This window comes from Nicotiana attenuata, chromosome 2 (assembly GCF_001879085.1).
Source record: "Nicotiana attenuata strain UT chromosome 2, NIATTr2, whole genome shotgun sequence".
NCBI classification, from domain to species: Eukaryota; Viridiplantae; Streptophyta; class Magnoliopsida; order Solanales; family Solanaceae; genus Nicotiana; species Nicotiana attenuata.
In genome coordinates, this window is record NC_031990.1 from 49,636,982 (window position 1) to 49,652,182 (window position 15,201).

The 15,201-nt window shown below is 36.6% G+C and overlaps 2 protein-coding genes across 3 annotated transcripts; both read left to right on the top strand.

The window, feature by feature from the left end:
- Window positions 3,350-4,632, top strand: LOC109222976. The gene is made up of 2 exons (XM_019387254.1): window positions 3,350-3,912; window positions 4,297-4,632. The coding sequence occupies exons 1-2, from the start codon at window positions 3,373-3,375 to the stop codon at window positions 4,435-4,437; spliced, it is 681 nt and encodes a 226-aa protein (XP_019242799.1). The 5' UTR covers window positions 3,350-3,372; the 3' UTR covers window positions 4,438-4,632.
- LOC109209457 (cytochrome c6, chloroplastic) lies at window positions 6,614-14,292 on the top strand. 2 transcript variants are annotated; one of them, XM_019372735.1, is made up of 6 exons: window positions 6,614-6,739; window positions 6,868-7,006; window positions 11,465-11,562; window positions 11,645-11,676; window positions 12,515-12,578; window positions 13,448-13,529. In XM_019372735.1, the coding sequence occupies exons 1-6, from the start codon at window positions 6,665-6,667 to the stop codon at window positions 13,502-13,504; spliced, it is 465 nt and encodes a 154-aa protein (XP_019228280.1). In that variant the 5' UTR covers window positions 6,614-6,664; the 3' UTR covers window positions 13,505-13,529. The 2 variants fall into 2 exon arrangements, with proteins under 2 accessions (XP_019228280.1, XP_019228274.1); XM_019372729.1 differs by having other exon boundaries at window positions 6,616-6,739; window positions 13,525-14,292.

The following is a 15,201-nucleotide window of genomic DNA, read 5'->3' on the forward strand; positions in this document are numbered from 1 at the left end:
GGAGCGTCTTGTTTTCATTTTTCATTTCTTCCATCTTCTTTAGGATGGCTGTTAGCGTGCTATCGTTGGTCTGCGTCTCGATGAGTTTGTCATTAGCTAGTGCAACTTCCGGTTCACCCACGGCAGCAGTGATACCTACCGTTGGTGTACACCCGATGTTACTTTGTGGTGACCTCTCAACCAAGCCGCTTAGAGTGTTTGTTAGCCATCTTTCCAGTAGCTCCTTGACTGCTGAGGGTGCTTCTGTAGCCGCAGATGTGAAAGCTCCTTTTTCGTGCAAGATCGTCAGACCTTCGGATGGGGAAGGTGAGATCTCTGCACCCGGTGTGATGCTAGGGGTTACATTCGGGATGCCATCGTCATTGGCCTCGTTGAGAGGGCCAAGGAGATTAGTAGTGACACCCAATATCGCTTTCGATCTTGTGTTATTTTCGGCCATTTTCTGTTTCTGTGTGGTGTAGAGAGTGGTAGTTGGTTGATCTCTAGGTGGATACTATGGTTTTGATTCTCGAAATCCCCACAGACGGCGCCAAATTGTTTGGCTCAAAAGTTAACAATATACTTTGTAAGCTAGTAAACAATCAAAAGTAAGAAAAGGGTAAATCGTAATCAAATATAATAAACCTAGAGATGCAAAGATGATATTATTGTGGTAGATCTAGTATTGCAAAGTGATAATATGAACTCAGTAAGATATGTTCGTTTGAGGTAGAGATAGAGAGAGAAAGCCAGAAAATGAGAGAGTTGTATTAGATCCGAATCCCCCCTTTACAATGTGAAGGTCTCCTTTATATAATAAGAGACCTTCCTCGAAAGAATCAAAAAGTTACAAAGACAGGTAACGTCTCCCTAGTGAAGACACTGAGTCCTAAACGATGTCGCTTTTGTCCCCACGTCCGAGTCGTACCCGCTACGTCAGTCGTCGTACACTCACTGGGCGCACCCACTGGCGTAGAGATGCTGAGGGTCAAATTTGACCCTATACAATTACATACTAATGTAATGATGACATTTAATTTTTCAATTGCTGCTGCTAATTTTTTCCATTACGGCAAAAGAAAAATGTTTTTTCGTTCTTCATATTCATAGGAGTATGGAATCCCAGAAAGAGGCTGGCACAACTTAGATGAGATATAATAGCTTCTTTATGCTCTAACATTCTCGCCAGTACATTATCTTCATTTTGCTCCGGATTGTAATCTCTAATGAAAAATATAGCTCCATGAGCAAAAGCTCCTGTCATGATATGAATCCTGCGATATATTGGTGGTGGTATAATGCAGCTTGAGTAGTAAAGTCTTGTGCTATGAATGCATAAGTAGGTAAAGAGTACATGTGTTGAGCTACCAAAGAAGTAATAACCCATAAAGAAGCTAGAGCAAGGCCTAATTGAAAATGAAGCGAATTATTGATTGTGTGATCATAAAGACCCTTATGTCCACGCCCCAATCGTCCCCCCGGAGAAATATGTGCATCTAAAAGATCTTTCATACCGTGCATCTAAAGGATTGGGGCTATTGATCCAGAAAGATGAGATGGAATTGCTATTGAGTCTTCGAGGCGCTGAAAGCAAAGCCCTAAGATTGATCTGATTCCTCCCATTAAGTCGGTCTTAGAGCCGGTAGATCAAATTGAATGAGGGATGGAAGGATGTTCCGGTATTCGAATTATCCGCAGGGCTACACGACGGTGGAAGTAGAGTGGCTAGAGCTCCTCTCCTTACAGTTAAGTAGCTTTCAACTCCTCTCCCGCACCTATTGATCGAGGAGCTCGGGAATGGAGCAAAAGAAAGACGAGTTAGAAGACGGATGTAAGTCAATTCTAACCGTGCTAGGGAAAGGAAGCAAACTCTTGCTCGACATAGGGTAGAGTAACTATTTTCAAAGCCTGACCTTTCTACCCCAAGGCAAGCATTCCAACCAAGCCAAGCAGCTATAGATCTTGAGCGTCTTGCAAGGGCATCTGCCCTATGGTCACATCACCAAGTCACCCAATAAGCCTTTTTGTTTGCATAATTATAGTATGGAATCAATTCAGGTCAGGTTTTTTAACTGAATAATTACCAAGGAATTGATTGGTCACCAATTTAAAATCTCCATAAGAGTTGCAACTCTTTCAAAGTATTTGTGTAAATAGATATAATACATGTAATCGCAGAAACTATCAAATAAAAAAAAGAAGTGACAATAGTCACTATAAGTATATGAAAGAACCATTTTTTTTTCTAATTCCTATGATGTAATTGGGGCTTATCGGCAGAAACGAATCAATTTAGATAGTCCTTTGTGGCTCCGGTGGCGACTAGATCAACGCGTAATTGCTTCAAGAGAAACTCCCATCGAAGTTCACTATGAATCTTTAGGTACTTTTTATGAGATTTATGGACACTATCTAATAGTAAGAAGTCTAAAAAAATAAATCTTTTTTATATATATTCGAACCATTGTTGGTCATATTGCTCTTTATTGAGAAATCGAAGAAGCTATACAGGGGTTTTCTCGGGCCTATTCATATGGTACCTAACGTAATTCTATGAGATTGTTTAGATCCGCTGGGACCCAATCTCATCCATTTTTTTTTTTTGAAAACGTGGACTTGTATCATAACATAGATATCTATTTATTGGAATATAGTATAACATGTGATTTTCACCGAATATAAGGAAAAAACTCTTATGCCTGTAGAAATATGATATATGGATATATCAATTCTAGCAATTTTCAAATAGATTAGGATTGCTGGATGGCTGAAATGTAATCGGTGAATCTCTATGTATATTGATATATATATATATCATGAGATCGTATTAAATAAAGAGTATGTTATTATTTTAGATTTAACCAATTTGATGTATTACTCGTGAAGTAAGATATACATTATAACGCCTCTCACTCATTGTTATCTTCTTCTTTTTCTAAATTTATACAACAATCCACCGAGCTAGGGCCTAAGAGGTTAAAAAAAATAGAGAGCATTAATATTGTAACAATAGAGCTAATATATACTCTCATTTCAAAAAGAAATATTTTAGCTGATGAAACAATGAACACATCAAGCACAGAAATAAATAGGACTAAATATTTACTCAGTTCCAATCTGTAATAATTACGAGTAGTTTATAAACCTATTTATTCTTATCATGAATAATAAATGCTCACTATGCCAAACAAAGAAATAAATAAAACAGTCAACAAATCTTCTAATACATCCAAGCATCTCAGTAAAAGCTGAGTTGTCTCCAAACCCCAACTCCCCCCTGCCCTAGTAACCTCCCTCTTTTAATACCCCCCCCCCCCTCCCTCCTTTATATACTCCTCATTCACTGACCAGCAACATATCCCTCAAAATTCAGAAGTTTTCTCTCTCTAGAAAATGCAGGCCGGAGGAATTGGAGGTAGGTTGTTTTACCAATGTATTATTTGTTCAAAATACTTTGATTCAAGCCAAGGCCTAGCTGGTCATTCAAAGGGTCATTTGGGACATGGCTGGAAAAAAGGAACCTCACATAGGAAAGTGTTTTTGCCATATAATCCCATTTATCTGCAGCAGCAGCGGCAACAACAACAGCAGCAGCAGCAGCAGCAGGGTTGTGGTTCTGTTGCTGTATCAACAGACTCAAGTCCTCTTCCGATTAATGTTGCTCCACAGTTACCAATTATCATGCAACCACAACAAGCTGCTGCCGCTGCTGCTGGTTCTGTAGCATCTAGAGAATCAAATGTTGTGGGCAAACCAAAACCAAAAGCTGATCGGCCACAGAATGTTGCTAGCTCTTCTAGCCGCGTTGGTCCTCTTCGTAAGAAGCATTATTTGAGGTTTCGTGACATGAAGATTCTGGCTAGGCTTACCCCTCGTCTTGCTAAAGAGGAGCAAGAAATCATTTTGCGACTTGTTGATTGTGCTATGGACCAGGTCTAACTATATAAACACTTTAATTTCTGCTTTATTTTCACTCTAAACCTTTGATCGAAAGATTGATTGCTTTTTTCTTTGTCGAAATAAAAAGATATATCATGCCTCATTTTGTGAAGGATTTTTCGATCTTCTTTTTTTGTATGTCGATATGTTCTACGAATTCATGAGTCGTGGCTATACAGAACGCTGTTGTTGGTGGTGGGTGGGGTGGGGAGGGGGAGGGGGGGGGGGGGAGGAGTGACAGAAGGGAGACACTTGTCAACCTAGATTTTTACCGAAAACTCTCTGTAAAATTACTGTTATACCCCTGCTCCAATTTCCTTCAAGACTTTCTTTGTATATACCCTAGCTAATGCAACTTTTGATATTAATATTTTGCAGGCGAAACAAGCAAAGATGAAGAACATTGAGGTCGAGGTGATTCAAAACAAGGATTCAGCAGCGGCAGACGGGATCGGAACCAGTACAAAAAAAGATGTTGTCACCGTTGAGGACTCGGATGATGAGTCCAAAAACATGTAATATGGCTACAGCATATGACATACTAGTTTCTTTGTTATTTTAAACGTTGGGAAGTTTGGTTTTCATGAGATCTTATCATAGTTTTATGGTTTTAATTTGGAGATTAATTGTTATCAATTAATCAGTACTATAGTACTACTGTTTTACTAAATGTACAATCTCATGTCTTTTTTTTAAATATCATCCAGGAGTACTGTTAAACATGCTGCATCCTTTATCCCCTAATACAGTATTTGTGAATTGTGATTAATTCCTGCTGAAGCATTTCTTTCAAAAGTTTGTGTATTCACTTCTTGTTTGAAAGGAATTCCCCTTATATATAAAGAAATTATTATGCAAATTGAGAAGATATTTGTTCTTTTGGGATAACTAAGATGATAAAGTATGACTTTGATTTGTCCTCTTGGAAAAAAAAAAACTATTTGTTTCTCTCTAGCTAGGTTAGACGTTTAAGGGCTTTGATATCTAATTTAATGGTAGACTTTCAGAAAGAATACATCTTTGTATCCTTCTTATGACTTAATAGATAGTGCAAAGAGGAATCATCCAATGCAAGTGTACAAGCTGGTTTGCATTGAGAGTAATTATGTAATCTATTTATATGGTGCATTTTATGCACAAAATGGGAGATATATACACTGGGGAGTTAAAGGGATCATTGAGAATATCTTCTTTATTATTAGTAAAGTATATGACGGGTGCATACATATACAGGAAGGTTATGAACTTGTGGACTACTGAGAATTATGGAGTCGATAACTGTTTACATTTTTTTTTTCTTTTTGGCAAATTTGACTGAGTTACATTGCCATGCACGAAGATTACTGAATATGGGTATAAGAGTTAGCTCATATCTTTAGGTACAAGCTAAGTTTAATCAATCATACTGATTTCACCGTTAATAAGAAACGATGTAAAAGGAAATCATCCATTTCATATATAGTTTAAAGTTTTATTTATACACCTTAATTACAATGTAAAAGGGAGGATAGGAGTACTCCCATTATAGAATGTGTATGTATGTCGATAAGACTAGAATGTGTATGTATGTCGATAGGACAAGAGACGATTGCTCGAGTGATAAGCACTATTTATCTTCAACGTCCCTAAGATTGCGGGTTCAAATCATAAAGAGATGATTGCTCAAGTGATAAGCACTATTTACCTTCAATGTCCCTAAGATTGTGGGTTCAAATCATAAAGGAGGGGTAAAAGAATGAATTACATTCCTATGTAATCCCCTATATTTAGTAATTTTAATTATTTCCTAATAATTAACAAAATAAATCGCCCACAAATTAATCCAAGCGTTAGACCAAGGACGTCCCAAAAAGATTGATGAGGGAAAAGATGTTGCAACTAAAGCTAAATAATCAAGTGTTAGTTTAAGATTGACTTTAATTTACTTGAAACTTCTATATGGTTTACCTGATATCTTATCAATCTTTTCTTTTTTCTAGTGTTAAACAGGTGTTTGCACCTGACTTCGAAGGTAATTTAAGTAAAGTAAACGGTTTTAATTTTTACTTATCTTGACAAGATCTACCGAGGCTAATAACTTATAAGTTAGATAGCAGAAATCTGATGGTTTTAATTTTTGAAAATTCAAAATGGCCTAGATTTTATGTTGTTTCCTAATTTCCTCAAGCAACAAATCTGTTTCTTGGATCTTTTTTCTCCGGACTTTAATAAGTAACTTCGTAAATCCTTCATTATTCACTAGAGGATATTTATTTTATTACACACTTCTACATGCCTAGCTCCTTGGTTTATAGGTTGATTAATAATTTTTGTTACCCCTCCTTCACTTATTGTAATTTCTCTTGAGAAATAAATAATAATAACATCTCAAAATATGTTATCGATTCAATTGTTATACTTCATACGTTATGTTAAATACGTATAAGGTACTGAGAAGTTAAACCTTTTTATGGTAATTTCTCTCTAGATGTACATGTACTTTTTATGTTCAACAAAAAAGAATTAAGAAATAGAAGCTTTAAAAATTTAACGTAACTAAAAAAAAAGAAGGGAAAAGGCACATGATATTTCTTTAATTCAGAACGTTAAGGACGGAATTAAAATAAGTAAAACATTTAAGGATCAAATTAAACTTTCCCAAAACATGATGTACCAAATGTGCAATTTACTCAATCCAAAATCACACTGCAAAAATCCAACTGTCAGCAGCAGAAGAAGCCTCCTCCATCAGAAAGCCAAAGGAAAAATGCGAGCCTTCTCTATGTCGCCCACTTGCCTTGACCAGAGCTGTTCCATAAAATTCTTGGCAACACAAACTAAGGTACAACCCGTTAAACCCTAATAAAACTGCAAAAAAGAAAAACGCAGTGTGTTTCTTTATTAATTCTTCTTCTTTGTTTCTTAGGGTATATAATTAATCAGCTTTTTATTACTCCTAATCGTTCACAGAAGAGAAATGTGTATGAAGGAGACAACCTATTTGGCGAAAAGAAGAATAAATACTCATATGAGGTGAAGTTGCTGAAGAATTTAGCTCCACCTCTAATGACCGCCCTTATAGCTTTCTCTCCCATTGTCAATCCCCCAGGTAATAGTGCTTACTGTTTTTTTCCACTTAGCATTTTGTTTTTCTTGCTTAAAAGTTGCATATAATTAGATACTAAATATTGCTACTCAAACATTTGATATTCTCATTGTTATGATTCTTGATATTGTTTCAACATATTGCAAAATTATGTGCTGTTTATATTTTTGTTTACTCACAAACTCTGCTTCGTTATTATTTTATTTTCTGAGTAACCTTTCTTTACAATTCCTGTCTACCAGTACAGTTAAAAGGTAAAAGGAAAGATTTAAGAAAACAAACAATTGAAAAATAAGAGAAAAAGGATAAAGCTTTCAAGATCTCGTATTTTGCATGATCTTGGCCATAGGACCTGGAATTTAATTTAGAGGAAAAATAAGAAGAAAGGTTGAATTGGAAATACTCTATTTGCTTCATGATTAGAGAGTAGGTAAGTTTTTGTGCTATAATTAGAAGAGCTAATGGAGAATCTAAATGGAAATTGTCAGACGAAAACAAATTTTAGGGTCAGATGTACATTTAGTTCTGTTGATTTCCAGTTCAGTTAAGGAGTAGGATTACCTTTCCTTCTTTTGCGAAATTCACTTATTGGATCAAAGAGAGACATTGATCGTTTAGCTTACTGTCACCAATTACTTTTCATTACCTTGAAAGGAAATCCTTTTTTCTCCTTATTGCATGCAATATAATGCTAAATCTTCAGAAACTGAGAGTCTTCATTGTTTTATTAAGTGGTAGCATGAAAATCCATGTTAGTGCAATTAATCTCTGGATATCCATTAGTGATAAAAATGCATGCTTGCTTAGCTTTCATCCTGGCTCCACGACTAGTATTGTGCTTTTGTGTGGTATCTCATTTATCCTTCTGTAGGATGCTCGTTTGGCTCATAGTGTTATCATATAATAGTGCTCGGTAGAGTATTTTCGCTTGGTGCTTGTCTCTTCCTAGAAAAAGGAAAGTTCTCTTTGTCATTAGTGGATATATATACACTCTTGTTGAAAGAAGTATTCATCTGTCTTTCTTGAGAACCTAGTTTCTCATTATTTGCTATCCATCTTGCATGTATTATTATTTTGGAACAACTAGCTGTATAGCTGGACACGGAATCTTTTTTTGTGCATTGTCCTATTGTTTCACCAGTCAATCTCGAAGTAGGGATTACCATTAGGGACCAATGGAAACATGTCTAGGTGGAGTATTATTTACTTCAAGGGATGATCCCAACAGTGTTGTCAAAGGCGAAAAGCGATAAAAAGTGCTCTACTGCTCCAGGTCTTTTGGGCTTTAAGCGCAAAGCACAGTGAAGAAAAAAAAATAAAAATATATATGTCATGCGAGAACAAAGTAACGACTTCATTCATAATGATTTCCTTAATAGTTAATATATCTTTTTGCCAATCATATTTACTCCCTTCGGTCCATAATAAGTGACCAATTTGCTTTTTTATTTTGGTTCAAAATAAGTGTCCATTTATATAATCAAGAAAGAATTCAATTTATTTTACCCTTATGTACATATCCCTAAAAAGATTTCTTACTCCTCACATTAAATATTTAATTAAGGGTAGTTTAGTCATACTAGGTATTTTTGTATAGAATTTAGTATTTTCTTAATGGGCGTGCTAAAAGTAAATTGGTCACTTATTGTGGACCGGAGGGAGTATCGTTTAGTACCGCAGAACGAGCCTATTTGGGTTGCAGGAAATCCTATATATTTCCACTCTTACGGCACCACTCCAATTCACATTTTCCCATTAAGCAAGGTTTTACAGGTGGTTTGACGCTACTAGGTTATTATAAGAGACGGAGGTCTTCAGGTGCAATATTCTGTTGCTTAGCTGTGGATAATCAGCGGTGACAGACTACCTAATCAATAGAAGTATATGTAAGAACTTTTTCTTAAACCAGATATAAGGCACTCTAGGTGCAACCTTTGTTTGTATAAGCAGACTTAATCGCTTAAAGTCATCCCTACTTACTGAACGTTGATGGAATTAGAACAATCATTATTAGGGTGTAATCACAGCTGCACTGCCTTGATCTACGGAGCTATCTTTGAGAAAGATTTGACTCCTTATCTGTTCCTTAATAACGGCTCTCCTGATTCTTCTTGACTTCTGTGCAGTCCTCTTCTAACCTTTTGACATCCTGTCTCTGCAAAAGTATTTATACGGCGATGTGATTAAGCCATTCATTTTGCATGTTTATTAGAAAGCTTTCTTTTACTATCAACTTGAAGTAGCGGTACATTCACAGTAATTTGGGAAGTTACCGTTGGATCTAGCATGATAACATCTTATCCTGAGCTCCACTGGGGTTGTTTTACTGCATGGCCGAACTAAGATTGGATAAAGTTGAGAATCTACCTATTTCCCTGCATGGTAGACCTTTCGGCAAAGAACTGTCTAAGCGCGTTTATTTGTCCTGCACTTCTGTTATCATGCATCCGAGATCTGTTTCCGATGATGCACTCGCAACTCTTAACACTGCTCATAAAGCGACTTACAACAATGAAACTCAGTCGTTAGATTTATCGAAATTACGACAATTGATGCAATCCATTCTAGTATGTGATTTGTGTGAGATTGGTGCAACCCGTCTGACTAAGAAACTTGACAAGGTGACGCAACCCGACCACTTAAGGGATTTGCCTGATTTTATTACTTCACACGCTATGATGCAATAAGAATATAATTGGCATGCTATGCAAGCCTTTGCAAAGAACCTCCGACTCACACATCAAGTGCGCCGTACAAGCGTGATGCATGAAGGAGATGAAATCTTGATTCAACGCCTGTGGTGCATGGAGAATATGGTAGCTTAAGTTTACGTGCGGTGCACATAAAAGATGATGTCTCAACTTGACGTACTCGGTGCGCCAAGGAGATGCTAGCTCGATGCACATATTGCATGGATTTTGCCCAATAGAGTCCACGGCCTTATCCCTCTTAAGTTGTGTTTGATAAAATGATTATTTCCAAACATAATCCATATTGCAAATTGCCTTATAGCTCTAACATATTTTTTGCGGCAATATCAACTTGGTCTTAAAGCATAGGTTTGGAAGGAGCATGAACTGGGACATTGGCTATGGTTTGTCTGAAGAGTAGCCTGGTTTGCCCTTCACTCCATTACGAAATACTCATATCTGATATAATTGTTCTTTTGTGTGATCTTTTCCGGTTAGTAGTTTGGTCATTTTGCCTGTTCGACCTATAGGGAAACATACACTAATTCGAGCCCCTATGAGATTCATGATTGACAGTTCAAATAACCTGTGTTACTGGTTTGGATAGTAGTTAAAGTGTATATCTAGCCTGTGCTCGTAAACTTGGTCTTGCAGACAACTCGTCTCATGAGAGCAGAGTAATAACTAACAATTAAAGCTAAAAATGGCTACAAGTGAACTTACAATTTTCGCCTATGCTTAGCATAATTATTTCTCATTTGGCTGAACCTCACCTTGTCTACTTGGCGAAGCAAATTGTTTCCTGTCCATAACATATGCTAAAAAGCCCTAATCAATTAGGTCTTTGATCTCCTTTCTCAACTGCTTGCATACTTCAATGTCATATCTGTGCCAGCAGCAGTGCATGCTGTTGAGAAAATGAGCTTTAGGTCTAACTTAATTCCATAAGGTAGCTCAAGTGGTGAGGCTTGTTCAAGATCATATTATGGAGACTATAGTTATACGCCAGTGTTATCAAAGGCAAAATCAACAAAAAGCATTTAGGTGTGTTGATGCTTTAGCACAAAGCGCAAGTAAACCGCGGCTAGTTTAGTGGGTGAGATAGCAAAAAGAGAGGAAAATAAGTAGTTACGAACAGGGAATCCATGTAGCTAGCATGCTCCTAAGTTGGTGAATGTTCTTCCAACACTTGAAACGTTCTTATTTATGCTATTTGTAGAAAAACATCAGTAATTTCTTGCCTGTTATATAACCCATACAAGACACAGATTGCAAGCATTGAGCATCCCAACCCAAAACAATCCACATGAAAATTGTCGCAAAAGTTTGACCATGTTAGCCATGTCAAGAAGAAATTAATTTTTTTTTCAATATTAGAAATGAGCACATCTGATGGAGGATGCAGGAAGCTCACAAGAGGACAAAATGAGAAGGTTGCCTAAGATGTTCTGGTTATGTTTTACATAAACTACAGGCACCGGTCAGTAAATATAATATTTTTAATGGCGGCTACAGTCTTAGTAGTCTCTACTTTCTGGAGGTCCCTTTTGAAGGTGACTTGATTGTATTTCCTTATTTGACATTGGTGTACTGGAAAATTAGAGTTAGGCTGATTCCACATCTGATGTAGGTTGCAAGAAGTAATCCCTTGTTGTCAATGTGTTTGCAGTTAAAATTCAGTACTGGGCCTTTTAATCTTAAAACATTATCCATCTTTTACCTGCTTCTCGGCTCTCTTCTCTCCTTTATTTTATTGTATTTTTATTTGCAGTCTCAGTTGGACAAACAATAGAAGTACAAAAGGGAGCTGCTTTGTTTAGTAAAGCTTGCATTGGGTGTCATTATGCAGGTGGAAATATAATCCAGCCTGTGAGTATTACTTGCCTCATGATCCCAATAATCGTCAAAGATTTTGCAGCTCACCTTAAATATTTTTCCTTTTTCATGTTAGGGTGCTACACTCTTCTTGAAGGATCTAGAAAGGTAAAAGATTATAATCTATCCATAAGATTTTGTTTTAAGTTGTACTCCATGTCGTGGTTCCTTAGAACTATACATATCTAAATCGAAACCAGAAGTTCAAAGAAAGGATGCTTAAATTTTCGCTAGTAAAATTATTACCACACTTTACTGTTACCTATTTCAAAAGAAAAGGTATAAACATACTTGTGACTTTACTTGTCAGCTTCTTGGTCTAATTTTCTGTACCCGGAACAACTGATGGTAACTAAATATATAAGATATTCACAGCAACTGAAAGTTCAGAATGTGAAGAGTTTATATGCTGCTTCCTTCACAAAATGTGCCCATCTACTCCATTAACTTTTTGTTTTGAATGGCTCTAAATGAAAGGCTCTTTGTTGGTTTGCTGAAGATAATTTCCCCCCTTACCCTCCCCTTTCCCATCCCCTTCTAAAGCTTAGCAGGTCAAATTTTCTGAACATATGATTTGGTTGAAAATGTCAACTCTTGTGAGGAAAACGTATGGATAAAAGGTAAACTGAATATCAAAATGTTCGTATAAGCAGAACCATAGAATGTGCAGCAAACTAATTATCCTATTACATACGTTAGCTAAGACTAAAATCACTCATGTTATTTTGTTGTGTTGTTAAACGTTTGAATCCACATTATGGTTTGACGAAAACCAAATCTATATAGATAATAGGTTATTTCATCTCAACTTTTGAGGACTTATTGTCTTGCTGTATATAATATTCCGTTCATTGTCAATTGTTTTTATGCATAGTTTAGTTGCAACTTGTCATATCATTATGGGAAAAAAAATGGCCATCTTTGAACTAGCTACTTTTCTGTATAGAAATGGAGCTGACACGGAAGAGGAGATCTATCGCATCACTTACTATGGCAAAGGGAGAATGCCAGTAAGTTCACACTGTTCAGAACCATGTTTATCTTTATTAGAGCTGTCAATATGGGCGGGGCCGGGCTAGCCTAGCCCAACCCACGTGGGCTTTAGCAATTGACGGGCTTGGCTGGGCTAGCCCACCATTTTGATGGGCCTTATAATGGTCAGCCCACCCCAGCCCTATGTGGGCTGCGGGCCCCCACGGGCCGGCCCATCATTTTTTAAAATATAATTTACATTTTTTCTTTAAGTTCTAACCTAATAAGATAAATATTTAAAAGTTAAAAAAATCTTATTGGAAAAATTTCACAAAAATTAATAACTTTTTATACTGTTCCAATATATGATAAACACTAAAAAAAGTAAAAACAAGACTAATATTTCGTTCACTAAAAGTCAAAACTCAAAACAAACTATTCAAGAGAACATCCATTATGCTTACGGGATATCCAGTATATCATTTTCATCAAACATATTTGAATCGGCTTGTGAGAAGGTTGTCTTAATATCTTCACTTTCATCTACATCTGCAATTCGTATGCAATATTAATTAGTTAAATATTAAGAATAATTAAATTTTAAAACTAATTAACGTTTTAAGACTTTGATCTTTTAATATGATGAGCTTAATAAACTTTAGCTTGGATACTCTTCTTGATATTTTTTTGTATCGTATAACTATTATATTTTATATATTTGAAATATATATTTTTATTAGGCCGGCCCAGCCTCAGTCAGGCCTCACGGGCCACGGGCTTACTCGGGTCGGGCTTAAAAGCCTCGTTTTTAAATGGGCTTCAAAAATTCTAGCCCAGCCCTGCTAAGTGACGGGCTGGGCTGGCCCAACGGGCCAAGCCCATATTGACGGCTCTAATCTTTATGCAGTTGGGCCAGCCCATATTGACGGCTCTAATCTTTATGCTGCTATGTGGTGAACCATAATGCGCTGTCTGGCTTTACAGGGGTTTGGTCAGAATTGCACACCGAGGGGTCAATGCACGTTTGGTCCTCGATTGCAAGATGATGAAATTAAACTTTTAGCTGAGTTTGTGAAGTCTCAAGCCGATCAAGGTTGGCCTAAATTAGAAAATAGTGGAGATTGAAAATAATTCCTACATCGTTAAGTCTAATTCAATAAATAGAAGAAATTAGCACAATTGTATAGGTATGTGTAGACTTCACCCTCCCCAGACCCCACTAGTGGGATCACACAAGGTAGGAGTACGGTCTGATACACCTCACCATTCCCAGACCCTACTAGTGGGATCATGCTTCTCATTCCTTGTCTTTTCATCTCCCCTTCCCATTCGACGTTCCTGCTCACACATCCCTACCACTAAAGGGGATGCAGATAGTCAGTCATCTCAAGCAGACCAATCCCAAAGTTTCTGTTGGAGTCTAAACCATGCATGTTTATTTTCCTTTTTTGAGGTACCTGTTGATGGCATGAAGGGTAACCTCATTTGCCTGTGTAAAGTTGACTATGTTTCTTTCCATCCCTAGCTGTATAGTTTTAGTTGCCACGTGCTGGACCTGCTAAAGCACATGCCCATATGCATGTGTGTTATTCTGAACTGGATAAAAAAACTAGAGTTTGACTATATTCCTGTTCCCCAGGCAAAAAGTGTAACAGAAAATCTACATTTTGTACTTAAAATATCCAAACCTTGTGCTGGATTTTGAACTTCTTGCTAATTAGTTGATTTAAAGTGTCCAGAGGGTTCTACTAATATATAATTTATTTTCTTGTACTACTTTTGATCCCTCTTCCCCAACAAAAAGTCTGAAAAAAGGTTATGTGGTTGTTAGGAAAGTATGTTACCTGGGTGCTTAGACTTGTTTAAGCTTTTCAGCTGTTATTTGGTATTGTCCTTAATTGATAACACATGGTTTTAACATACATACCAATTTCAAGATAATGAAATGGCTTTTAGAATGGTAGAATGATGAGGATGCTGGTGTCCTTTGGATTTAGTAGGGGATTAAGTACAAATTGTCTTACTTTTGGATTTGTGGTACATAACCTCCTTGATATACTATGTAAATAGGAGCAAGATTTCCTCATTTTTTTCTTCTTTTTTTGCCTGAGATTCCATGCAAATGATCAACCTTTTCGAAGATATATGGCACAGTGGAAGAAAAAAATCCATACAGGTATTTCTAATTAATTGGAGTTACGTTTTTAGTCATGTTGGTTACACAGAGCTGGCATGGATAGAGAGGAATTATATTGTTGATCCTAAGTAGCTTGGAATTGAGGCATAGTAGTTGTTGCGCGGCAACGAATGAGTCTTCTAGATTGTCGGTGCATATAACTTGAATCCCTAATTATTACATTTCTTCCATTAACTAGAGACACTCACTAATGTCATTGTTTATCATGTCATTAGTCTTTCTTGTCCATAATTATAACTTCATTAATGGAAATCCAAGAAACATGTTTGCCATGACCATAGCACATTAAAAGGCAAATTTCTTTGTGTGTGAATATTATTAAGTGCATAATAGAATACACATATCATATAAACATAATTAGACATTATCACACAAGAGAGACCCCACTATTGCTTAGATGAAAAGCACTTGAAATTTATTAGTATTCAAATTAAATAAACTTGTTAGTGGTCACACAAATTAGA